This window comes from Tinamus guttatus, unplaced genomic scaffold (genome assembly GCF_059628265.1).
Source record: "Tinamus guttatus ecotype Peru unplaced genomic scaffold, ASM5962826v1 Tinamus_guttatus_pri_ptg001602l, whole genome shotgun sequence".
Taxonomy (NCBI): Eukaryota; Metazoa; Chordata; class Aves; order Tinamiformes; family Tinamidae; genus Tinamus; species Tinamus guttatus.
The window spans coordinates 4571225-4599109 of NW_028290136.1; the positions used below are offsets into that span (position 1 = coordinate 4571225).

General features: G+C 40.6%; 1 protein-coding gene across 1 annotated transcript; it reads right to left on the reverse strand.

Moving 5' to 3' along the window:
- IGSF5 (immunoglobulin superfamily member 5) lies at window positions 1-27885 on the reverse strand. Its single transcript, XM_010217955.2, has 8 exons — window positions 27811-27885; window positions 20334-20654; window positions 18981-19289; window positions 12348-12479; window positions 11740-11764; window positions 9624-9736; window positions 7959-8035; window positions 1-190 (listed from the first exon to the last, which is right to left on the reverse strand). The coding sequence occupies exons 1-8, from the start codon at window positions 27866-27868 to the stop codon at window positions 122-124; spliced, it is 1104 nt and encodes a 367-aa protein (XP_010216257.2). The 5' UTR covers window positions 27869-27885; the 3' UTR covers window positions 1-121.

Sequence of the window (27885 nt, forward strand, 5' to 3'; positions counted from 1 at the left end):
AAAAATAAAAAATAATCTGTAGCTTAAGATGAGAGAACTGGTGATAACCTTTCTTTGCTGCAGGAAGACATCCAAACGTGTGACACGCAGCTGACAGAGAAGTTTCCTGGAAAAGTACGTCCTAAACATGTGTCACGTTTCTAATTTTCTTTGGGCTGATCGGATAATCAGTTCGTCTTTGAGGTTGCACCTAGGGGAGAACAAAAGCAGTTACAGAACTAAAAAAAAAAAATTCTGGGAAAATAGGGCTGCAAGGGACCTCAGGAGGTTACCTGTCAACCCCTCACCTTAAAGCATTACACTAAAATTAATTCTATCATTAGCAACCCACTCAAAATCCAAATACAAAGAGGAACAGAAAAAAAAAAGAAAAGAAAAAGAAAATACTTATATAAGCTTCACATGCAACACACTAATGGCAATTCTGGGAGTTCATTAATTGGTTATATGCTGTCTGAGCACTGCTTGCTTACTCCGCAGTCAGTATTCCTTTAAGCAAAAAGCAATGTTGGATTTTCCTCCTCTTGTTTTCTTAAAAAATACCCTGCCTGATAAGTTATAATAAAAACTAAACATCTGATGTTGCCTTCTGAATTTACTAAGAACATCAACAAAAAGCATGCCAATATTCCATGCATCTCAAAGACAGTTTGCAATATCTCAATGTTTATTTAAAGCAGGCTTTTTTTTTTTAAGTTACCATGATTAGCATGATCCGACTTGAACCCACAGCAAAGAGGATTTTAAAACTGACCTCAGTGAGATCAGATTAGGGCAAATGTCCAGCAGGTTTAAAACCTTACTTTCATTTGCATTCAGTGCAATGGATTTCCAGTCCTAATTACTCATGCATTTTTACAAAGGATAACTGCAGGGGAAAGAACAAAGAAAAATTTGTTTTCAGATGCATCCCAGAAACATATGCTCTGGATATTTAAACCAGGTAGTAAGACCTCATGTAGATAATTGCAAAGTAGCTGTAAGAAATGAGAATTACTTCTAAAGGTAAAATCCCATGTCTTTACATAGCTTCCTAAATGAGACATTAGTGACAAAACACTTGCTGTGGCTGGCCCAAATGCTGATTTTTGTCTTCCTCCGTGTAGAGGCTACCTGCTGGCTACTGTGTTCCTAACAACTTCCCCACCTGTCCCAAGCCCTTTGATATTAATGGAAAACTCACCATCCTTCCCAGTGGAAATTTTTATCAACCCCAAGGTAAGATTTGGTTCCCAGCTATTGACCCAGCTTCCCGTATTTTGTTTCTCAAGCATTAATCACGTACAGTCTGTATTGCCTTGATATTCTTCCACTATTTAACATCTTAAATAATGCATCTTAACATCTTAAATCATATTAACATCTTAAATATACATTATTGAATAAGCCATAGAGGAAAATGTTAGATGATACATGTGGACAATAATTCTCTGGTATTTAGTGAGTCCCAGCACCTCAAGGAAAACCATGGGATAAATATAACTATCCTAGGAACATTTCATAAGACAGCTGCCTTCTGTTTTAAACACTTCATTTTTCTTTCCTTGTTTTGTTGCTAAAATATACTAGAGTTTTCTAAATTTACCCTTATTTACCATTTCTTTCAGCAGAGAGGAGTGGTGCTCTGGGAAGTAACAAGATTGCCTGTCTCTGCTCAATAAACCTTTTCCAAGACCTCTCTACTGCTCTTACTATCTTGCAGTTCAGAAATAACCCAAAGACCTTGCTGGTGCTCAACAGAGGCACCCTACCACTCACTGGTTTTCAGAGCACATGGGACATCTCCATGGTCTGTGTTACCCAGGAGATTAATATCTGATGAGATTAACTCCATTAATGAGAAACGATTGTCTTTTTTTACTGATCCTTCAAATACAAGTCAAGCTAAAGGGGAAAAAAATGGAAAAAGCTGAAGGCCAGTAGAAAGCCTGTGTTCCCACATACTCTGGACTGTCCGTTGAGTATAAACTATGCTGAACTGGATAAGATGCTGAGTAACCGTAGAGTTTTGGAGGGAGTTCAAGAACACTTCATTGAACACTCCCTCTGAAATTTCCTGACATACATAAATACTTGAATCTCGTGTTTAGCAAAATATTGGGGTAGGAATATTTCCTTGTTGCACAAAAATATTGTATTGCACACAGATTTACTGAAGGAAGAGGCCCCCAATAGAAAGTGCCTAAGAAGCAGTGTTTATGACCATTAATAGCCAATATTTGATCTGGGTTTGCATTCAGTTTTGAGTAAAGGGAGCTGGCGGACTCTCACACCAACTGGGTCTGGATCCCATCACTCTTCCCTACCTGACAATACCAATTATAAGACAGGACAGCTTGTTTTGCCTTAAAAATCTTGTCTGCAAGAAGAAGCTGTCACAGTCCCAGCCCTGGGATGCCCCTTCTACTCACAACCAAAGGAGGAACTGAGCAGCACTTGCTCCTGTTAGTGGCCTGGAGTGCAGATTTTGCCCATAATGGACCATGTTCACCTTGGCCCTGCATCTTTTATGGTTATTTGCCTGGGTTACTCGTATTTTACTCTCACTGTGCTCTGATATCTGTTAATGAATAATTTCATGAATTTCAATCAATTCAGGCTGTGTATTGGCCCATTTTCTGTGGAGATTTCTCTGAAGTAGCAGAGCCTCGCTGAGGTTGTAGTTAACTGGATGTAACCTCTGAAGTCAAGGCTGCTGCCTGCTAACGTAGTGACCTGGAATTAACCTTCTGATGCTACCAAAGTTCCCAGGTTCACACAGTTACAAATAGAAAATGCAGAGGAGTAGAACCACAGCAGCCATTTCATATTTAAACCACGATATGCTACTGCTGCCAGAGCCTCTTCTTGGTTTCGATATCAAAGTTGCTTCTTCAGATTAATACAGTGCTCTACTAGTCATTTTAGTCCTAATCTGAAAAAGTGGCTTCATTGAGAGAGGCAGTCAATGAGAGAGGGACTTCTGCTATTATTAGAATGTTGTAGTCACTTTTGCATCCCGTATGACATCAGTGATATGGATGGTGAACACACATCTGGCTTTATGAAACAGGGTTTAAACTGATTTGACAGATGGCATCTCCTCAGACAGGAGGCTATGGAGATGTGTGATAAGCTGAAGGCTTTGCCTGCGATTACTCAACCAAAAAGTCCAGGGCTAACTGCAGTAAAACAAATTGCTGAAATTAATGTAGCAGTACTTCCAGATATGTCAGCATCATCACACATTTTGCTAACTGTTATAACAAAAAAAAAACACGGAAGCACAGACGAATTCTGTTTTGCAAAGTTATTTTCCCCCCATCCTTTTTCTCTCAATTTCTCACTACAAATTCATTTCATTGACAGGAAAACACCCACCCAAAAGCTCTGGATACCCTCAAACTCATTCAGAATGTGTCGTTGCTTCAAATAGTAAACCAGTTCCACCTATAAACTTCTGAAAATATACAGCATATTTTCCTGTCTATCAATAGATACACAAACTTGCAATTCCTTTTCTTTACACACACATGATACACAGACAGAGAGGTTAATCCCATCTGCACAACTTTATTCTTCCCCTTTTTCCAGACACTTGAAAAAATATACTTCAGTCTGTAGAAAGGCACCTGCCTTTTCTGCATCTATATCAATATTTATTACTCTCTTATTGAAGATTTGCTGACCACTGACTATCATAACATGACATACTCTATAGTGCATTTCATTAGTAAGTGCAAAATTATTTGCTGTCATTGGTTTGTATTTCTATTTTATTGGCCTTTTAATTTGATTTTGATATCTTAATTTTTCTTTTCGAACAATCCACAAAGTCAGTACAGTTATATACAGTGCAATAAATGTAGCTACATTTCATCACTCATTTTCTCCCCAGTATAAAACCACAACCACAACCAAATAATATTTCCAGTTTATAGAGTGTCATTTAGAGTAGTTAAGAAGAAAAATAGATCTGTCCCCATTAGCAGAGCTATGACTCACTTTGGATTGAAGAGGAAGAGTGTGGCTGCAGTGGCAGATCCAAGCCTCATGTAGCTTTGCTAAAATCAGCTGCATTACACCAGGGATGAATCTGGCCTGCTACAAATGATCATACCATTTTAAGGAATGATAGTCTGATTTATCATAGAGACATTTATGGCATATTAAATGGACTAATTACTGGGCTTGTGTAGGAGACTGTCCAGTCCTGCAGGATGCTGAGCACTTAGAGCTCCTTTTGTACAAGCAGGACTTAAATTAAAATGCATTTCCTCACAGATAGTCCTTGGGATCAGGCAGAACTGGCCCTATGGCCTTTCCTTGGGCTTAGCTATGTGTAAGACTGAACCAAAATATGCTAGAGTCAGGAGAGGGATCACATTCACTGCACTCGGGTTTTGCACGGAGCTCCTCATAATGGGTCAGGGCATCTGAAACAGCCCCTGGATGGGACCTGAGTCCCTCACACCCATTTGGCCTGCAGTTCAATCCTGGGACTAGCAGCAAGGATTTCCACCCTGCCATCACTGATGGTAACAAAATATGCAATTAAGCAGAAGCTTGTAACTCTACTCTCTATTTGACCTTTTCTTGGCTAATGTAATGAGAGTGAAGACCTTCCAGCATTCCCTGACTGATGCTCCTGGCCTCCTCTTCCATTGGCTGGTAATTTTTTCCTCAGCTCAATAATTTAGTTCAATAGTCATCATTTTTAAATGTCTTGTTCTTCTTTTTGTTGTTGTTTTGCTGTTTTTTTCTCTCCTTCTGTCCTGGCTGAGGCATTAATTTTCCCTAAGGTGATTTGCCAGATCTTTTGTTCATGGTATGGATTGATTGGTGCAATTACGGAGCAACATTTATCTTCTGTGAATGTTTTGCATTAGTTTGTGATTCAGTGAGGTTCCATGGTGAATAGCTGACCTAAGTAGTTTCCTATTGTCCTCTTTCACAATGAGACCCAGCAGGTATCTCAGGGCTTTGTACCAGCTTGGATCAATGGGCGAGGACTTCTGAGGAAACAAAATCTTTGATATAAAACTTTCTTAATATTTCAAATCATTTAAGATTGTACCTTTTCACATGTGGAACAGAAGGTACCAAATTTGAAGGTGATATCCTCAGAGACTCAAGAGAGACTTCCTAATACCTGCAGCCTGTGCTTGCTAACCTTCTAGATGCTGAAACTTTCCATCCCTCTTTCTCCTGGGAGTGGAATATGTAGTGGGTATGTTCACCTCTGTCCAACCAAAATGCCATGTTGCAAAGTCTTCATTCACTTTGATTGCCTTTCTTTCCGTTTTCTCCCCACACGCATGAGACTGTTCTAATTTTAAGGTCCCCCATTTAAAAGTTGCTCCATTTGGACCTGTTTTCTGACATGTTGTTGTGGTTAATCCTTCTTGTTGATCCGATAAGTTGTCAAGGAATCCAAGCACAGAAATCTTAAATTCTTTCACCTTGCAGAAATGCAGAGACTGGGATATAGGTCTTCAGTTTGTCTGACTCTTCCCAGGAGGAAGCTGGGTGCCTCATTCCCTCCCCACCATGCTGCTGAGGGAGGACCTTCACAATGAGTGAACGACTCCTCCACTCATTGTGAAGGTCCTCCCTTCACTCTGCCTCCCTGTAAGGTCTGTGGAGATGTTTGCTTATTTTTCCTGCTTATCCATGTAGAGAAAGGCAATTTGCTGAAGTCCACCCCTATATGACCTCCTTGATTGTAGAAAAAAAATCTTTGGATGATTCCTCTCCCTTTCCCCCCAGCAAACAGTTAATGGCTTGCCATCTGGTTTCTCCTACTTGACAGGAAATATATTTTCAGGAAAGAGCACCATGGTGTTTATTATGCAACTTATTGGCAACTGTGGTGACCAAATTTTATTAAAATGCACCCAGTAACACAACTCTTTGCCAGGAAACTTCCATTATGCAGTTACCTAAGAAAGCTATAAGAAAAACATTTTTTGTCTAGAAAATCTTTCACTATGTTTGTATATTATTCTGCAAACTTACATCACAGACTGCAAATCCGCAGCCTATTAAAGTAAATCTTTCTCAAGAAAAATTAGCAGTTCCCTTACCAGCTTCTGTATACACAAGACGGGGGCACCACATCACACTGAGAAGCCCTGTTCCATTTGAGACTAATTTCTCCTCACAAGCCATTTTTAGATTGCTAAATATTCCTCCAACATGCTGGAAAAATTATAAGCAATTTTCACTAGTAGATTATCTTTCGTTATTTTTAAAAACACGTGTACGTTGTTAATGATGCAGCTAGAAGCCACTTTATCAGACTTATCCAGAGACACCTGATTTAACAGAAATAGTTCAAGTATTTGCTGGGTCCCTCTGATGGGTTTCATCGTTTCCATAACCACCAGGCTGCAAGGGACCTTCTAGGCCATCTAATCCAGTATGTGACATGAAAGGCTGAGCCTACATTTGGGTTTCAGCTTGAACCAGGAGATGATTTGAACCCAGTTTCCTGATGCTCCCTTCTCACAACGCTTTGGATCTTGCTGCAGAGTCACCTGGCCCAAAGTGAGATCCATTTAAACCCCAAAGTGAGATCTGTTTAAAGGATCCGTTTCATATGAAAACAAACTGCACGAGGCCCTGCAGGAGCATGTCCAGTACACATCAACCACTAATGAGCACCTGATGGGAGCAAGGAGACTACAGCAAACTGAAGCTACCTGCTCTCCTTGAAATATGTTCGGCACGGATGCCTCGTCCTCGACACCCACTGATTTGCTCCTCTGAGCTGATAACAACGTGCCACATTTCTTGTGCATGCAAGTGTAGCCAGTGCCAAAAGAACCTATCAAACTGGGTCTGAAACTGTTGTGCATGGTTAGGGAGTCACACCAGAATTGCCTGGTGATTGCAGGAGTGTTTGAACTCTCAGCTATTTTCTGCATGCTTTTCGCCTTTGTATTAATAGTACTGTGTTTAACAAGTAATTATTGTCAAACATAATAACTACCAGCCATAGATACATCAATCATGTTGCTATTATTCTTACAGTTATTATTTGGATTGTTATTTTAATCATTGGTGGAATATTTTCTAAATTTCTTTGTGTGCCAAAAGAACCAGACACACTCTGCAATGATTTAAATGCAGTGTCATCACAAGGCAGGTCTCTGCACTGTATTTACTGAAAGAGCTCTTCAAAAATAAATGAGATATTGCTGTGTTGAGCTAGAGAACTCTGTGCCACTTTGTTGCTGCTTTCCCAAGGGAATATTGGCAAAAACCATCACAGAGATGCTAAAACAAATATATGGTATAAATTAAGATCCACATTGCTGTTGTCCTAGAAGCTATGCCCAATGCCACGCTTCAGAATGGAGATAGCTGAGAATACAGCAATCTGAGAAAGAAATGTTAAACTCTGCTTCTCTGTGCTTTAGTCATGTGGAAAGGGGAGAAAACTCTAGAGTGGGTTTTTGTGCTTTCCCTTCCATCATCTACCATTGAGATACCAAAGGTAGTTGTGAAGATCCTGACTGAAGGCACTTCTGTAAAGCAGAAGTGCAATTTGAGGATACAGTCATGAAATGATCCAGGGAAAATGCACATTTGTTTACTGTGTTTGCAGCAAATGTGCACTGGATTACTGTGGTTGCCAAGAAAGCTCACGTCCCACCTTGAGCAGTGCCTCCATATCATTCCTACATCTCCACTCCAGCAACTGAGGAAGACAGCAGAAACATTGCAGCTCCACTGTGCTGAAGGCCGCTACATAGCAACTGCCCAGAATCATTACACCTCCTTGTTGCTGCCTCCAGATTTATAATGGGTTAGGAATGCTGAAAGGATCATTCCACTTGCCCAATTAGACCTGTAATTGTCTTTTAAAAGTCTACATGCACCCCAAATCTATGTTTAAAATCTGTGTATAGTATGATGCACACTGAGGTTGGCACGCTGTGTGAAAAATATCAAGATCTCCACATTACAGTTACCTTTGATGCAGAACTGGCATATGAATCTGAATCAGGGACAGTAAACTTGGAAGACATTGGGGGAAGAGAGACAATTCCTGTAACAAGAATATAGAAGATTAACCTTACTCAGTGTCTACCATGATGTGAACTATAAGCCATTAAGCAACTAAATTAAATAAATTTAATTTAATTTAATTTAATGCTAGAAATGCCTTGTGAGCTTAGTTGTGTCTAATGAATAGGCAAAAAAAACCATCTAGGACCAGTAGAACCAATTTATCCATTTTTATTTTAGTTTTCTTTAACTGTGTTAAGCTTTACAAATAGCCCACGCTTTTGAAATATTTCCACTGCACTTATTTCATCACAATTCATTTGTTAGAGAGAAAGGGGTGTGAGCCTTTATTATAGACTCTGCACAATAATTTTATGCCATAAAGTGTTTGATTTAATGCTTTGATAATAATGTGGTTACACATGCAAGTGGTGAGCCAAGACTTGTTGGAAATTTACATTTGCTATAGGACAAGCCTTGTGCTTAAGGACTAGAATTTATAATGACTTAGTAATTTATCAGTAAAATCATAAGTCACTAATTTATTTTTTTAAATGCACTCAGCAATAACTAGGAAAGTACTGCAAAGGACAGTTGCTGAGCCTTGCTCTCCCATGGAAAAAATAAGCTGCTTAAAAACCGGGCCTTTTTCCCACCCCTGCCCCTCTAGTTACTTGCATGTTCTGCCCCTTCACTGCTTGCAGTCAGTATGCAGTTCATCACCAGTGTTGAAGAGAATTCATAAGACTCATTGCTGTAAATGTAAGCCCAGTTTCTTAAAGAAATGAAGAATATCTGCTTAAGCTCAATGTGGGTGTGCATCTCTGCCTACTTCAGTAACATTTGGACTTGTTGGACAGTTTCAGAAAGTTTGATGCATTCAAAATGTTTCATGACAACGGGTGAGACTTTGGAAATCAGGCTTCATTGCTTCTATTTTTCACGGAATTGCTTGGATTGGAGGCAAAGAGAAGGAAGCTGTGCACAAAGACCTCCTTTCTCAGTTAATTGTCATGTTCTGGGATGACTGTTGGAGACAATATTCAATGACATTCAGCAAAACACATGGGTTCAGTTATTCACATCGATGGCTATATCTTTCCCCAGAATATGCAATTAATCTCTGAGATGGATAAGCTTGAACCTTTCACAGATTCAGCTAAAGCAGCTGGAGTTTGAGATGCAGCACAAGTCCCAGGAGTTAATCAAAGTAAAAGAACTTCTTTAGAAGTGCATGTATGTGTTTCCTGTGGACTCTTTTGCTTTTTTTTTTTCCAGTCCAGCTGCAAAATGCTACCTAAATAGCCCTTCATCTACTATCCAATACTCTCGTCTCTGGCCCTAGAGGGAATTTGGAAGAACAAAGGCATTAAAAAAGAAAAAAAAAAGAGAACAAAAAAGGAAAAAAAATTAACACTAAATTCAACTGCAAAGATCTTTGAAGTTTTGAAGTTTTCTCAGTAGTTTTATAAGACCATGTTGTAAAAGATCCAAAATTTTCTGAAGAGGTTAAAGCTGAGTATGAGTCCACCACAAGCTGCTGTGAAATCTCATAATTTAATTTCCTTGACTTATTGTCTATAACACTTGTGTCGAGCAGCAGTTCAATGCTATGTGATTAGACTTACTTGGGATGTGTTTTGTGTATGTTGGTTCCTCTGGAATATATCCATGGTTTTCACCACCGTCTCTTTGGCTGTTTTGCAAATGGCCACTATTTTTCTTCTTAGCTGATGCTTTTCTAGGAATAAAAGTACCTATCATTAGAACTTAATTATAGAAGAACTCTTGAGTAACAACAAAGAAAAGGCTCTATCAGCTAGCAGAAAAATAATAGGATAAAGAATTGAAATTGCTAAGATTTGCTGAGATTTGAAATTTCTGGTCCAAATCATATGTTTTGTAGGAAGTGAATTTTAATCTTGGATTCTGAATTATGGGATAGTCCTGTAATAGTCCTGCAATGTGGCCCACTAAGGGAACAGCAGACAGGTTGCCTGCAATAACCCATCATCTTTGTGATTTTAACTCCCACAATTGCAAAACAAACCATACTATCTCACACCACCACAGTTCACTCCCAACCAATTTATCTTTACACTCAGAAGTTAATCTTTTACTTGGAATTTTTCTTTACACATGAATATAGTCACAGTGAGGTTAATAGCACTTCTTTGGGTAAAGCTACATTCTCTGGCTTTGCAGAAGTGACCTGCATAACTAGACACTAAGAAAAAAGGTGTATTTGTTACTCATGGCAGTTATTCTGCAAAAGACGTTTTGATTCATTTGTCCCTAGCACAAACTCCTCCCTGGTAAACTCCTCCCCAGATCTGTCTTTACCTAAGTTTTTGGGGTGGCAAGAACAAACTGATGGCAGGATTGTGGCAGTGCAGGGACTTGTAGGTGAATGATGAAATATTTTTGGCTACCAATATTTGTGGAAACCGCTGGATTTATTTTTTATATTTAGCATAAATATGCATAAATCTTCAGATGGGCATCATTGAGGCACATATAAATATGATGGGCCAGCTACAATAACTTTTTTTTTTTGAAATAAACAAGTTAAATAACACTAAGAAATCTGTCGATGTTGTTGAAAGATAAGACCAATTGTTTAGTGGTACCACCTCTGCATCTTAGATGATACTGTCTATTTTCTCTGATTCTTAGATTTCGACAAACTCAGGATAGTACCCAAACCCAAAGGAGTTACAGAAACATGCTGGAGGCACCAACAGCAGGTTAGACAAGTTAAAGATAAATGTGGTGTGGAGTGAAACAATACATCTTTTGTCTCACTTCTTTCCCTTAGTACAAGCTGGCATCTGAAATCCAGAGAACCTTCATTGTTTCTTTTGTCTTCAGATAGGTTCCCTACACCCCACCGCGAAAACGCGCTATACCTGTAAGACCTGGAGGTGACCATAAATAGTGACCATGAGTTCAGCAGCATTATGCACACATGCTAAAACTTGGCCAAACAGTCAAAGTTGAGCTCAACACTGAGTTCCTGAGTGCAATCTAAACCCTAGAGCCTGGACTTGTCACAGGGCTTTAGCATTTGCTTAGCCCTAAGAGTGCAAGCGACCTTTCTGAAGGGAGCATCCAAATGCCTTCAGGTAGACCCTCCTATTGTATTGCTACAGTCGGTAGCTAGAAAGAAAGGAAGACTAGAAAAAACAGCACCACAAGCACCACATAATGAATACGATCTTAATACTGATGGCGGCGGAGTCCTTTTTTTTCACATGTCCCTGCCAGCAGCAATGTACAGACAGCTTTCCTTGCAAGCGAGGCTGATGCTCACGTGACGTTTTGATTTTTTTTTTCTTTTTCTTTTCTTTTTTTCTTTTCGTTGCTGTTGTTGCTGCACTTCGGGGTTTTTGCGCGTTCGCTCGGGCCGGGGGACGCTCCGGGGCAGCCGCTGTCTCACAGTGACCCCCTGTGGGCACCGCTGCGAACACCGGCGCCAGGAAAAGCCCACGGAGAGCCGGGTTTTCGGGATTCGCCTTGCCCAGCAGGCTCGGAGCGGAGGATGGGGCGCTTGTCCCCTCCCCGGCTGGCTGCAGACCTTGGCTCAAGGTCTGCAAGGTCTGCTTGTCCCAAGCTGCATGCCAAGATGTGCCGAGCTGCACGGCAGCGCTGCCCCAGCCATCAGCACCGCGGAGCTGGTGGAAGCTGCCTGAAACAGTCTAGCCAAAAGGAAAAAATATATATATCCCACCTTATTCAACCTACCTTATCTCATTTTGATAGGTGGAGCCTGTAAAAATGAAAAGACTCGGCTTAAAATGCAGGAAAATTAAACATGCCCTATTAGAAAGCTCCTCTAAGACTGCACATTATGTCACATTTAGCACAGGAGCATCTCTTCTCCCTGCTCACAAACTTGTGCGATACCCCTTAACAAGCATTTATACACAGAAATTAGGAACATACCTGACAAATACAGCACTGAATTTATGCTTTAACAAAGAACCTCAGAAGAGGCGCTAAGTGTCACTGAAAATTAAGGCGCTTCTGAAAAATAATCTCCTGTTGTAGCTAATATGGATGGCAAACCTGTTGGGCCACGGATTACTTTAAAGCAAGTTATATGAAAAACAGCAAGGCAAAAATAAGAAGCTTCTTTTTAGGTCACTGGTCAACAGCATAATCTATCTGCTCACACTTTCACTCACAGGTTTTGAACCACACCAGCACTGACTTAGCAATAGATTTATGTCTATTTTGTTTATTTTATTTTATTTTATTTTATTTTATTTTATTTTATTTTATTTTATTTTATTTTATTTTATTTTATTTTATATTTTTAATGCACAGAGCAGCTATGAAGATCCACTTACCTTTCTTCTTTTGGCAGAAGCAGCGTACGACAATCCCAATAATAAAGACCAGAAGAATAAAACCAATAATTGAGAATACGACTGCAAGTACAATGATCCATGTACTTGTTTTGTTTTCACCGTAATCACTTTCTGTTAAATTAAATGGAGAAACATTGTAGTGTCAGAACCTAGATACATCCTTTTTCAGAATATGTGCCTCTTCTGTGAGAAGCTTTTAGCTGCTTGCTATTACTTAACAAGGAGGTTGTGCTCTTCCAAATCACCAGGTTCTATATAGATGGATGGTGCCCAAGAATTTAAAATGTTTCCGAATGCTAATTCTTTATTGCAATTGTAACCTTCCCCATAGTTACTACTCTTTCTTTCAGAAATACACATTTTCCTACCTAATCTTCATTTTGTAGATGTTCTGAATCTCCCAGTATACTTTAGAGACTTTGGGGATTGGGAAGAGGGGGTTAAGACTTCGTTTAGATGTTTATCCTGTATATGTTTATCCTATGCTGTGCTATCTCTGTTTATATTACATCTCTGTATATATTAAGCATTTTGCCTAGTTGTTCCAGTCCATGGAGAAAAAATGGGTTCTGTGAATTACAAATCACTTGGCCAGATGTGTATGTCTGTCTCCCCATGGACAAGTTGACCAACTCTCAAGAAGTGTTTGTTTCTTCCCACTGGCCACAGTGACAGCCTTAGGGCAGATGGACATCTCTATCTGAGATGTGGTCATCTGACGAACCTCAGACTGAGATTTCTCACTGATTTCAGCAGGTTTTGATTTTGAGATATACTCTATAGGTCATCTGTTATCCACTGTAAAGAGCAGTGAAGAGAAAAAACTGTAGAGTAGCATAGTCTTGGGGTTTGCAGCTACTAAACCCTCTTCACTCCTGATGTCTTCACTACATTAAGTATTCCTGACTTTGCTGTAATCTACAGTGTGAGGTGAGGTGGTTTCAAAGTAACTCAATGTCTTGCTGAAACTGGTTGCTATGAACAAACGGTTTTGCTAACAGAGCTGCCACATACACTGATTTTAAAAAAAATGCCCTATATGCCTTATGCAGCTGGTTGCATAAAGAAAATGTCGGTTTTGACTGTCATGTCCTCCTGCCCATGGGTTTTGACCAAATATTTCAGGAGCCCTTCTAACTTGGCTACCCTTTGAAAAGCTGCCCCCAGATCATTTTGGCAGTTTTTTAGGAACAACTTTCCAATCTGAACTTCAGGTGTGAGACAGATACAAACTTGGCAAGGCCCATTCTGTCGCTCTGCTATGCACGTCACATCATCACTGAGGTCTCAATTAGAAACTGTATGGCAACATCCACCTGACAGCCTCTAGGAGAGGTAGAGCAGCAGCAAAGATGATTAGTAGCTGCACAGCGTCACAGCTATTCCCCTGTGTGTGACCCTGAGAATCTCCTGCTAAACTAACAGCAGGGGAGAGGGAAGTAAATCCATTCTAGCTACAGATTCACACGGTTTTATATGCTTGGGGTTGGGACGCATTGGACTCCAGAGATACAGGACTCGTGTTAGGATTCTGAATTCTCCCAACCTCAGGTCATGATGATTTAGCAATTTATTCCATTCTTTTCTCTAATTCTAATACACGATCAGCAGATTTAAGATTTATTGTGACAGGGAAAACAAGCATTCAATAACCTACAAACCAGTAGTTAATTCTGTAGGCTATAATCAGTTGTGATTAGAATTGACTAAAAATTTGCTCATAACATTTTCATCCAGAAGCATTGCAACATGTACCTATAGTATATATTATGTGTTGTTCTATAACGCATGTCACAGGGATTTCAAGGTAGTTAAAATATTAAAAATGCAGCTATCTTAGCTATAGTTTAGTCCCAGTATGAAGGAAGAAGTCAATTGCTCCTTTTGTGTTAGATCATATCTCCAAGGTGGCTTCCAGACCAAGGTATTTTGCTCCCCATCAGGCTGAGGTTACCTGCCAAAAGCTGCTCTACAAAACAGAAGCAAGAGGGACAGGATGCAACACAAGTATCCCCAGGCTCTTCTACACTGAAATTTCCCCCCAAATCTGGGATATCCAGAAAGAAAATGGAGACATGACCAGTCAGTCACATGGAGATGTGATCAGAAGATATGAATGCATCGGTCACCATCAGTTAGCGGCTGTGGAAGAAGGCCCAGAAGTTTTTTTGTAACAATGCTTGTGAATGGACAAGGGCTGCTTGTGAGGAATATGGAGGAGAAGTGAACTACACGATTGCTCAAACCTTTAAGAGAGGCCTGAAATCAATATTATCATAGTTTGGGGAAAGATTCCTTTGATGTTTCGAAACTAGCCGTCCTCATTCCCGACAACATCTATATAAGAGTGAGTCTGTATATGAAAAGTCAGGGAAATTCTGAGATTTAAAATTTGATATATATTAGATATCTTTCTCTGTTGTAAATGTCGCATCTTTATTTCATTCTCATAGTTGAGAAATTTCCTTTTTTCCTATCCTGTCAAATTTTGAGTGTCTGCTGCTGCACAATGATTTTTGCAAAGAGAAATGAATGATGGTCCGATACAATCACTAATTATATGCTAATTGTGCTTCATGACATCTGTTTTTCTTCTCTTCTGACTTACAGTGAGTAGCTATGGAAACTGAGGGTAGATACCTCTGTAGTTCACAAATGAGTAGGCAGGAGAATTCATTAATTTCTTCAGGATAGCTCTATTTTGCTTAGTCAGTAATTAGGAGCATTTTCACTACAGAAAAGGCTGTATTAAAAATGATGAAATTACCTTTTTCAATTGCATTACAAAGCAAGTAGTTCTGAAAGGACTTAGTAATAATGACTCATATGTAAAATAAAAGGCCCAGTTACTCAACCTCTTTGGTTGTTTATGTGTAGAAACTTCTATACCATACTGATCATCAATCTACTATAGTAATGTCTACGTACATTGTGTATTATTCCCATTACAGAACAAGAATCAATTCACCAAGAAAACCTGTCAGCATGATTATTGAAGTTCTCAGTGCTCAACAGTTCAAAAAAAAAAAGGAGGAAAAAAAAAAAAAAGAAAGGAGAGTAGATTTAAGGTATTACTCTGTACAGAAGATACCTGGAGAGCCACTGTAAAATCTTCCATATAACCTATAAATTTTCCATATCATAGGGTATGACTAATAAGAAGGATGTCATTAGAGAATGGGCTGTGCTACCCTAGCTAGCAGTGCACTCAAAACCAACATCTCTGCTCCTGAAACAGGGTCCTGACCATATGATCTCTGATGCAAGCTCAGAGATCCCCTGTCTTGAGACTCCTCTGTATGAGTGAGAGTCTTGGCCAGTTCCATCATAGAAAATCTTCAAAGAACAAGGTGGTACCATCTCCTCATCTGCATTAAACATAACCCACAAAGGTGATGAAAAAGGCAAATATTTATGGGTCAGGGTCAACAGGAAGGCCAACAAGGCTGATATTCTGGTGGGAGTCTGCTAGAGACCACTCAACTGGGATGAAGAGACAGATGAGACATTCTACAAGCAGCTGGCAGAAGTCTCACGATCGGCAGCCCTTGTTCGCATGGGGGACTTCAACCTACCAGATGTTTGTCGGAAATACAGCACAGCAGATAGGAAACAATCTAGGAAGTTTGTAGAGTGCATGGAAGATAACTTCCTATCACAGCTAGTAAGTGAGCCTACCAGGGGAGAAGCCTCGCTGGATCTGCTGTTTGCCAGTAGAGAAGGGCTGGTGGCAATGTGGTGGTCCAAGGCTGTCTTGGGCATAGTGACCATGAAATGATAGACTTTTCAATTCTCGGTGAAGTCAGGAGAAGTGTCAGCTACATTGCAAAACAGCTACATTGGACTTCCAGAGGGTGGCCTGTTTAGGACAGTGGTTGGGGCAGTCCCTTGGGAGACAGTCCTGAAGAGCAAGGGGGTCCAGGAAGGCTGGACTTTTCTCAAGAAGGTAATCTTGAAGGTGCAGGAGGAGGCTGTCCCTGTGTGCCTTAAGACAAGATGGAGGGGAAGAAGACCAGCCTGGCTGAATAGGCAACTATTGCTTGGAAAATTACCACCTTTGGAAGAAGGGGCAGATGACTCAGGAAGAGTACAAGGAAGTCACTAGGGTATGTAGGGAGGAAGTTAGAAAGGCAAAAGCTCAGATTGAACTCTATCTGGCCAGCACTGTCAAAGACAACAAAAAATATTTCTACAATTACATTAACAGGAAGAGGAGGGCTAAGGAGACTCTCCAGCCTTTACTGTTTGCTGCAGGAAACATTGTCACCAAGGATGAGGATAAGGCTGAGGTACTTAATGCCTTCTTTGCCTCAGTCTTTAACACCCAGATCAGTTATCCTCAAGCTACTTGGCCCTCTGAGCTTTAAGACACCTATACAGTGCAGAAGAAACCACCCATAATCCAGGAGGAAACACTGAGTGACCTGTTACTACTCCACTTGGACACCCACAGGTCTGTGGGGCCAGATGGGATCCACTCGAGGGTTCTGAGGGAGCTGACCTTTGAGTTGGGTCCAGTCCCCTCTAATATCTTTATTGACAATCTGGATGAAGGGATTGAGTGCGCCCTCAGCAAATTCGCAGATGACACCAAGCTGGGAGGAAGAGTTGATCTGATTGAGGGTAGGAAGGCTCTACAGAGGGATCTGGACAGGCTGGATCAATGGGCTGAGACCAGCTGTATGAAGTTCAATAATGCCAAGTGCTGGGTCCTGCACTTCAGTCACTACAACCCTACAGGCTTGGGGTAGAGTGGCTGGAGAGCTGTGTGGCAGAAAAGGATCTGGGGCTGTTGCTCAACAGCCATATGAACAAGAGACAGAAGTGGGCCCAGGTGGCCAAGAAGGCCAACTGCATCGTGGCTTGTACCAGGAACAGTGTAGCCAGCAGGACCAGGGAAGGGATCATCTCCCTGCACTCAGCACTGGTGAGGCCGCACCTTGAATCCTGGGTTCAGTTTTGGGCCCCTCACTACAAAAAAGACATGGAGGTACTGGAGCTTGTCCAAAGGAGGGCAATAAAGCTGGTGAAGAGGCTGAAGCACAGACCTTACGAGGAACAGCTGAGGGGACTGGAGTTGATATGTCTGGAAAAGAGAAGGCTCAGGGGAGACCTTATCACTCTCTACAACTACCTGAAAGGAGGCTATAGTGAGGCGGGGGTCAGTCTCTTCTCCAGAATAACCACGGATAGGACAAGAGGAAATGGCCTCATGTTACTCCAGGGGAGGTTCAGGTTGACATTAGGAAGAATTTCTACATGGAAAGAGTGGTGAAGCATTGGAACAGGCTGTCCAGGGAAGTGGTGGAGTCACTGTTCCTGGCAATGTTCAAGAAACGTGTAGGTGAGGCACTTACAGGTATGGTTTAGCAGGCTTGGTGGTGATGGGTTTATGGTTGGACTTGATGATCTTAAATGCCTTTTCCAACCATAATGATTCTATGAAAAAAAGATTTCTTCTTATTTGTTTTTATTGCGTTATAGTTTCAAAAAGAAAAACATTTTTCGCAGGATTCTGTGGAGACAGAGGTAAATCTTTATCCACAGTCCCACTTGTTTTTTTACGCTGACAGCATAAATCAGATAAAAGCCATGTTTTGCCTGAAAAGTGTCCTAACATTGTGAATGTGTTAATCTGTGGAATTTACTCTTGTAGGATGTCAGTGAGGCCAAAGATTAGCAGCATTAAAAAAAAAAAAAAGTACTGTCAGCATTAGCAAAACTATTTAAGGTGATCAAGGGTAAGAGTAATAGTTTTTAAAGATTTATTTGACGTTCATGCTTGAATTAAAGCCACCTTAAATTTCCCTTAAATATCAAAAGGCAATCTGATATAATGTACAAAGAATTCCACATATGTTATTGCATACATCCATATTCTTCTAGGCTGTGAAAGAGACCATATCAGGAAGAAGACAGCAGGCCAAATGGCTCTTGGATCTACATGGGCCTTGGGTTACAGCATATGACTAGAATGCTACCCAATCCTACTTGGGTGCCAAGCTCAGCGCTCATATGGAGAAACTCCTACTTGCATTTGGAGAGATAGTGAAGAATCTGTTTTGGGTTGTGGATAGAAACCGGGTGTGAAATCAAAGCCATCTTTCCAATTCACTGGTAAAGTCACTGTTGAACATAACAGAGCAGAGTTTCACCTGAGGGTTTAGCCTTCAGCAAATGAGGTCTGGAATTTTATTTTCATATGAGGGACATGCCATAATCAGAGATGTTTCACATCTAAATTAATTAGATGATTTCTTGTATAAGGAGCCAAGACGAATATTATTAGCAAACAATCCACAGTAGGAATCAGTGGCAGATCTTTTGCTTCATTCATTCATTCATTCATTCATTCATTCATTCATTCATTCATTCATTCGTTTTGTTCAGATTAGCCCTAGGTAGGACTTTCTGGTTCATAGGACTTGTATTAGTATTCTCACAGTAGCAATTTTAACCCAACCTATAAGTTGTGACAACCAGGTCTTAACTCGGTCACCTCTGCACATCTCATGGTATTTAGTTTCCAAATAAAAGATTTTTCAAAACAAAACACAGATGCATAGTTCTGAAAAAAATATCATAGGCAAAGTATAACAAGCATCCACTTACCTACAGTAGAGTCGAGAAAAAAAACAGTTATAGTTGCATTCTGAGGGCTAGGAAGTGCTTCTATATCAGCTAAACAAGTCACAATCTCAGTGTCCGTTGGAGTCAAAGTTAAGATGCTCATGGCATTGTGAAGACCATTAGATCCTTGACTTTGCTTGGTAACATACCTCGACTTATCTATGAAAGAGTCATTTGTCATCCAGGTAATGTCTGGAGCTGGAGCCCATCCTAAGGCTTCGCAAACAATTTCAACTGTTTTGTTCTCTCTTACTGTAAAGGTGCTATTTTTGATGAATAAAGATCCATTAACTGTAGGAGGGAAAAGATATTTTCTTTCTTCAGAATACTTGGATGCATTGCTTTCCTCCTGATACCTTCAAATCTTACCTTTCTACCCCAAATTAGCTATGCCTTGAGAAAAGAATTTTAAAACAACTATTAACACTAATGTACCATATGCATGACATAAAAGTGCAGATATTGCAGCTTCAAGGACATGTTATTGCCCATTATCTCTAAAACACTAGCTTCGGTCTTCATTGCCTTTTCAATAAAAAGCACTAAAATATACTTTTTAGTCATACTGATATATTTCCAGCTGAAGGACAATATAATGTAATAGTAACTGTGTTTCTATGGAAATTTTAAGCACACTCTTGGGGTTTATCAGGAGATGTTTACAGGTAGATGGTGAGGTATTCTTGCTGTATGAATCACCTCTTTGACAAATGGTAGTGTCTGGTGGTCGGATTCTGCTTTCCTAGCTGCATTTTGTCACTAATAATGCTTGAGGAGGGGGAAGTTTCATACGCCAGGGCTTCATGCATAGGAGCCTTCTGTTCCTTGCAAAAAGTAGCTTATAGCTGTAATCATATGATGAGCACCACCTCGTGTCTCAGAGGCTTTACCTCTATGCTCCATTAAATCAAACTCAGATAAGCTGGCTTTAGGAGTGCATCCTGAATGAAAAAGCAGAAGGGAGATATGCAGTAAAAAGAGCAGATATTGATGCAAAGATATTTTGTATGGGGTAGTCCATACTGTCCCTAGCCAAAAGGTCATTTCTGACCGACTGCTAGAAGGCCTGATATAGCCTTTAAGGCACTTTCATGAAATCCAATAAGGAGACACAGCGAGGAAAAAAAACAAGGGCAGTTCAATCCTCTCTTAATTGCACTTCAAGGGTGACTCTGAAACCTGCTGTGACATTAAAATTAAGCCAAGGAGGAGAGGAGACAAAGCATGTTAGATAGGATCATGTACCTCCTTCACAGAGATAATTTGGGCAATCCATCAGAAGATTTCTTTAAGCACTCGATAATAAAATAGCTTTCTGTCAGCAGTCATCCTCACCTTGGACCCAGAGAAATGCAGAGCCACTCTCGTCAGCTTGCTGGGTGCTGCACTCTATTTTGCCAGAGTCACTCAGCCGCGTGTCGTGGATGATCAGCTCCGAGGTAAACCCACTCATGCTGGTGTAATTTTGGGAGGTGAAGCGGTCTGATGTTATAATAGCTCCTTGAGGATTCACCACGGTAAGGACCGGGCTTCCGTTTGACAACCAGATGAGGATTAGCCATTCTAACGACACGGTGCAGTTAAATCGGGCTTCTGAACCAACAAGGACTGTCACGTTAGTAGGGCCAGTTATAATAGAAGAACAAAAGCCAAGATCTGGAAGGAAGAAAAAAAAATACGCAAACTCTAACTATATAAACACCAACTCCAGCTAAGGCTTTTGGCTTAATTCTTAGCATCAGGAATGTAAGGGGATAAAAACCAGTAAGATCTGGTTCAAATGTCATTCCCTGGGAGTAGTGGGGTATTAAGCACTTAGTTACATATCAAGAAAGGCTGTTGATTCAACTGTGCTGGCATTTCTGACTTTTCCTTTGGTACTTGATCCTCTCAGAAAGAGATTCATATCTCATTTTCAGTAATGCCTCACAGCAAATGGTTAAAAATTATGTAGGGTAAAATAACGTTAAGCACATTATTAAAGTGTTAAACTGAGGACAAATGCCAAACAAACACGCTTGCTATAATGGATCTCCAAACCAGCCTTTGTCAACCCAAGATATATAGGCTTGTACAGATTAAAATTCTTAGCCTACTTGGAGATAGAAATGTATGAACAACACAATCTTTTAGCTTATCTCCAGACGAGACTTTTTTTAAGATGCATTAGATTTTTTGTATCTCTGCCTCCCACTCCTAAATCACTTAACTTTCTCTTTTCAGGAAGTCACTAAAGGCCAGGCTTATCATTACTGCTGAAGGGAAATGCTTTCACCCCTAAAAATGGAAAATACATGAGCTCTGTAGAATTCAAGTACATAGCAGTGTACATAGCAGGTCCCTTAACTGGGTTTTCCCTCTCCATGTCTCAAATTGCCAGTGACTCTTTTCTACCCCCTTCCATATGTTTTCTCTTCTCCCTGCTTTTCTTATGCAAGATTCAAAATACATTTCCCCCACTCTTCTTTCTCTGGCTTGCTATTAAACAGATCTGTTGCAATTCTTGAGTTTTTCTCCTTGAAGGTACTGTTCAGCTGGCTAATGTTTTTCAGAATTCAGACCTCAGCTCTAATGAGGACATCTTATTTTCTTTCCTCCCTCTGCCAGGGAAGGTTAGATATTAGGAAAAATGTCTACACAGAAAGAGTGTTGAAGCACTGGAACAGGCTGCCCAGGGAAGTGGTGGAGTCACCGTCACCGGCAGTGCTGCAGAAACGTGTAGATGAGGCACTTAGGGACATGGTTTAGCAGGCCTGGTGGTGATGGCTTTACAGTTGGACTTGATGCTGAAGGTCTTTCCCAACCATAATGATTCTATGATTCTATAGCCATGGCCTCCCACTGCCCTTGCCCAGAAGTGCCCTTGCCTTGCGTGGGAGCGCAAAAGCACTTGCAAGCAGAAAGCAAAAGCAAGACTAGGGCAGAGACTGACTTTTCAAGACAGCAGCTGTGACTGCAGTCCCTGAAACAACCCAAGGAAATAGATGCCATTTTGGAAGTGAGCAGTTCTTAAAGCTTCATCTTCAGAAAGATGATTTCATACACCCTCGTCTTCCCTGAGCGACAAGACTTCAGACATGAAGAACATCCAGGTTCCTGGTTTGGTATCTTAGGAGTAAGTGCTTGAGAGCAGCACTGTGCAAAATTAGTAACCTGCTTCCCTGGGTCTTCATACTTTGTGACCTACCTATGGATTTTGGCTCAGGTCCCCTGAGCATGCTTTTTCCATGTGCAGTGCAGCAAAGGCAGAGGTACTATCAATAGTTTTAAAGGAGGAGTATTACTGACCAAATGATCACAGGATCACAGGATAATTTAGATTGCAAGGGACCTCAGTAGGTCTCCAGCCCAATCCTCTGCTCACAGCAGGGTCAAGTCTGAGTCAAACCAGGTTCTTGAAAACCTCCAAGGATACAGACTGCACAGCCTCTCTGGGCAACCTGCTCCACTGCCTTATTATCCTTATTTTGAATGAGTTTTTCAAACAAAGATTTCACAAGCTCCCTGCAGACCAAACGGTCCTGCCAGAGAGGTCCATCTCATCAGTAAGTTCTTCTTTACTTACTAGGAAACATTCATCCAGAGGAAGCACAGGGACTGCCAGTGCCACGCTGATAATTCAGGCTATAATCTGCCTAAGTACTGCAATTACATACTACAACCCATGGTAGTGTAATTAAAACCCCATGTCTGCCAATTTTGCCTAAGTGTAAGCATTCAGCTATTTTCTAGAAGAAAGTAAGTCTGAAATAGCTGTTATTCCCTTACTAAGACCCTTCAGAACAATTAAGTGCTTTTTGAATGACCCAGGTTTTGTTCATTTTAGGTATTTAGTTTATTCATTAACAGATTAATTTACAAATTACTGCAAAATTCTCATTTCATTCAGTCATTAGCTGTCATGGGCAAGGCAGGATGTGTTGTGTTGTTTCACCCAAAGGAGACCTTGTATGAATACAACCAGCCCCAGTCTCAGCTATGATGCTGCAACCCGAACCTGCATACACACACTCAAAGCATATGGTCCATAATCTCATTGCTCCGATGTCAACATCATTTTCTAATTTCCAGCTCACATTTAATTTTAGGCTGTTTGTATCTACTCTGGTTTGTGTCAAAAAACATTCTGCAATATAAATAGCTTCCCTCTTTCCTCCCACCCTCTGAGTGCATTTACATATGAGAATCTTCTCATTCTTTGTTTTGCTGGCTTGTATAAACCTAGCCCTCTTTCTCTACTTGCGGGATTGACTTTGAGTTCTCTCATGTTTACAAAAAGCTTTAAAAATATTTTTCACTTTCCTGGGTTTGTTAGCTTTTCCATGTACAGCATTATTCTAAGCATATCTGAGCGTGAACAATAAAAGATTAAATCAAAAGTAAACTCCACTTCTACTGATAATTAATAAAGCCAGATAATACAGGATAAAGCATATTTCAGTTCAAATTCAATGGCTCATTTTTTCCATTAAGTCATTCAGAGATCTCTTGAGCCTTGTAAAGGTGAACTGTAATGCTTCAAAACATGCAACAGCTTGAAGATTACCTCAGCAATCAAATTTATATTCACAGCTGAATGCACTGCTTTATAAACAGCTAATCCAGAAAAGCAGCTAAAACCTGTTTATTCTCTTTTCCATTTGTCACTTTCTGCATGACAGGGATTCTCTGCATGTCTGTGGATGACATCATCCCCAGAACTATGAGTTTTCTCATTCTCATTGCATTGAGAATTACAGTGGGAGCTCATTGATGAGGAGGTGCATTCCAAAGAAACTATTTTTCATTTACTATCATCCTTTTCCTGGTATTCTAGACCAAGTAACCATAATTTCTATTCCTAAGTGATATTATTGAGGTTGAGACACTGTCCTGAGCTCAAATGAGCCTTTGAATTATCTATTCTTCCTTGAATCTAATTGTAACTTGTCTTTACAACACTACTACAATAGTATGTCTCATGGGGTCTGTAACATGTTGACATACCAAACTTTTGGATTTTCACAGTTTATTTGAATTCTTCCTGACTGATTGAAGCTAACATAAAAAGCCATCATGATGAGGGACAGAGCCATGCACAGTCCTTCTTAGAATCAACAGCTTTTATTTTGCTGCCCATAAACCAGAAGATGCATAGCAAAGCATGGAGGTATTTATCCATACTATCCCTATTAACAGAAATTGATCTCTATGCATTTGTATTTTATTCATAGCTTGTGTAAATACTTTACTTCCTTAATGAGACTAATGGCTTGCTATGACTCTGAATAAATGATGTTTCAGTACACTGCCTGCCGTTAATCTACCATTTACAGTGAGATCATGTCTATGAGCTCCATTATGGTCTTCAAATTTAGACCTAAACTTGAATAACCAGCGATCATCTACCCTAAAAATATTTGACTAATATTGCTTTTGTCTTGATCAGCTAGTCAAGACAGTACAGGCAAGTAGGTACGAATTATTCCTTCATTTACCTAACCCAGTGATTTTGAACAGTGCACAGGTATGGTGCATTTCGGAGCTGCCTGGAGGAGCCTTATCCTCCACCTGCTGCCAACGCACTTCCAGGGGCTGTAACCTTACCCCTTTATCTTTTTGCTTTTATTGTTTTTTTATCTTGCAGTAGCACACGGAGTCCAAAACTAAGAGTGGGTCCCATTGTCCAGCGCCTGTACAAACACTGATAAAGTAACTTGTGTAAGGTGAAAGAGGACATATGTGACAGAACAGGGACCTACAGCCAGTTGCTTTCACCCAGTGCTGTAACTCCTCTCTGCTCGTCCTTGCTTCTTATGCTAAGGAGTAAATTTCAGTGCTAATTTCATTTACATGCTGCTTGAGAAATATCTTGCAGCTAGTTACTTTTAGACAAATTGAGGCCTCAGGCTAGATTTTCATTGCACTTTGCAAGAACTATGTGTTCATCTCTTAACAGCTGGTTTAACATCTGCTTCCACACACACAGCCAAGAAGAACTCCTATGCAGACAAATGTCTCTACTGATGCCTTTGCAGTAAGGGAGACTTTAGGCTGTCTACACGACCCTGCATTACCTTTATTTTGGAAGAAGAAAGTTGAGTTAGGACACCTTTCCAGTGGCATGTCACTAAATGTTTACAATGAAATAACTACAGGCCAAAGCATAATTAAAAGGTGTTTGTGGTATTTCAGTTGTTCAGTCTTTCCCAACAGCACCCAGAATATACATCAGCCCTTTTATGAACTGTTTATTCCCTCCTCTGCCACAAAAACTCACTGTCATGGTCATCACAGTGGGTTCTGAGGAAATAAAAAGCGCTTCTCATTCACTGTTTTCAGGGCTTTAGTGGAGGACGCCTGTGCTGAAAGAACCTTATTTGCCAAAGAACCACACTTTGTCACCAGCATTTTTCCTTCCCTGTCTGAACTAGCTCTCACTAAGGGTCCACTTTTCCAAGCTGAAGGTTCATCAGGAAGGGCACTGAGGCCATCTTTGCCTCCCCTGCTCTCCTCAGCTGACACTGTGTGATCAGGTCAGATGAAACACAGCAAAGAGCAGGATAGACTTATCCTGTTGTCCTAATGATACCTTTTTCAGCCTCATTATAGTATTTCAAAATGCTGTTTGGCTTTCTACATTTTTTCCTTTCAATCTGCTTTAAATTTCTTTTTACTCTTTCTTTGGTTCCTACTTCACACCCATCCTTATTTTATGCCTTCCCTGCCTCATTGCTTTCCCACTTCTCCCACTGCTTCTGCAAGAACTCTGCAATAAATTGTTTTTCTTCAGCACGCCTCAAGTTCATTTCAAAAACCAACAGCCCCAAAGCTAAGCTTTTTGAAAACCGAAATAAGCTTGAGCTGTATTGTCAAGGCCTGCAGAGAAAGACTTGTTTGTTTGCTTATGTTAACAAGCCTTTTAAAAAGCTAATAGGATGTTTCTGTCAAGTAGTAGCAATGCACTGGTACTCGGGATCCCACACACACACAAGCCTGCTCTCTACAGCCCCTGCATGTGTGTTCCCATCTCTTCTCTGCTTCACTAACAACTGTCCATTTCAGCTCTCCCAGGCCCGCTGCCAGACCTCTCTTCCTCCTCCTCCTCCCACACTGTCTCTTGTCTTCCATCATGGAGTTCTTGGGCCAGGAGCACCCATTGCCACCAGCAACACCCCACGGTCAAGGTGAGGAAAAGCACTAGCGAAGGGTGACAGAAATCCTCCAATCCTGCCGGTTGCGGGTGCTTAGGATGCTTAGGCAATGTAAGAAGCAGTGCAGGTGAAAATTGAGGCTTCCCTGTTATAACTTCTCATTTTCCAAACTGGAAGATTTAGGGGCTGACTGAGCCAGTGATTGCATATGCAGCACTGGATTTATCCTCCATGAATTTATCTAATATGTTTTTCAGCCTATTTATAATTTGTGATCCCTTGTAGCATCTGGCCTGAGCTTCACTATTTAATTACATGCTGTGAGGAAAAGCATATCCTTTGGTTTGCTTTAAACCTTCTCTCTGACAGTTTTACTCATCATCCCCAGTTCTTTTTGTTATGAGAATTTGTGAATTCCACCATTCACCCCCGTATAATAAATCATTTTAATAAGCCTTTACTTATAAGGCATAAACATTTCTTCTTTTTCCCAAGCTGAAAAAAAATCTGTCTAGTGAAGCTTCTCATCATAACTTGATTACCCTTTTCACACTTTATACCTTTCTCAGGTTTAATATGTTCTTGAAATAATGGCTAACACAACATCCAGTAATCAAGATAAAAGCTTTCCGTGGATTTATATAATACCAGGTTTCATTGTACTTCCCTTGCTGAAGACACTAGGCAGCGAAATTTTCTCTCTTTTTCAGCAAATTGTTCACAGTCTCCAAGATGTCTATTCTTCTTCCCACTAGAGAGATTTACTTAAGTGATGCTTTGCATTGATTTTTTTCCGCTCCTTTATTACTTACTCACTCGGCATCGTGACATTTTCTTGCAAATCTTCATAGTCTCTTTTTGGATCTGGCTGCCCAGAGTAATACTCTGCCACCTGCAAAGTCTGCCACCTCACATTTCACTCCACTGGGCTGGTTAAGAGTTTGTTGAAACCACAGAGCTGTGCACAACTCCACTGGGAATACCACTCCACCCTGAAATTTCACCATTTTCTCTGCATTGTGTTTCTTTTCACCAGTTATTAAGCCACATCAATACCTTTCCTCTTATCCCACTGTTATTCTTTTCTTTTTGAGCCTGTAAAAACTGTATGAAAACTGTAGCTCTGCTATAGCAAACAAATAAGCCTTATTTCCATTACCCAACAAGTTACTTCATATTCACATTTTCTTTAAAGCTCTGCCACCAAGATTTCTTTCATGTGAATCCACTTTGAAATTCAGGCATGCGGAATGCAAATTGGAGGCAAATGAGCGAAGTGATAATTTGCACATATTCCTGGAAGCAAAATCAGCTGCTGATACTGAGCGCTCATGCAGATGACCCCTCAGGACCCATTCTAAAGCAGACAGGAGGAGGATGAGAATAAGGAGAGGGAGGAATAAGCAGGATGACGCATCTCATTGGAAGAGAGAGGGCAGACCCCATTCCCTCCCCACCCCATCCACTGCTCACTCCTGCTTACTCTAGCCCACTCAAAGCCATGAGATCATTCAGGCTTGAAATGGAATGTTATCCATCTTAAACACTTTTAAATGACTCCCCCTGGGGACTTACTGTTCAATATGATATTGCCAGTTACTGCCATTTACATGGCTTTAAAATCAGTTCACACGTTTTTTCCACACTGGCTCATTTCACGGGTTATGAGTGTGTCCTACCTGTTAGTGAGGCCAATAAGATGAAAGGAAGTAAAATGAATTTCTGGCACCTCTCCATGGGAGCATCCTCTCCTG

Excerpts from the sequence above, each read along its gene's own strand:
- IGSF5 (XM_010217955.2), bottom strand. The coding sequence starts at position 27,868 with ATGGAGAGGTGCCAGAAATTCATTTTACTTCCTTTCATCTTATTGGCC. Across the intron at positions 20,655-27,810 it reads CTTATTGGCCTCACTAACAG|ATCTTGGCTTTTGTTCTTCT; the intron begins GTAGGACACACT and ends TCTTCCTTCCAG. Across the intron at positions 8,036-9,623 it reads ATACACAAAACACATCCCAA|GAATTGTCTCTCTTCCCCCA; the intron begins GTAAGTCTAATC and ends TTCTTGTTACAG.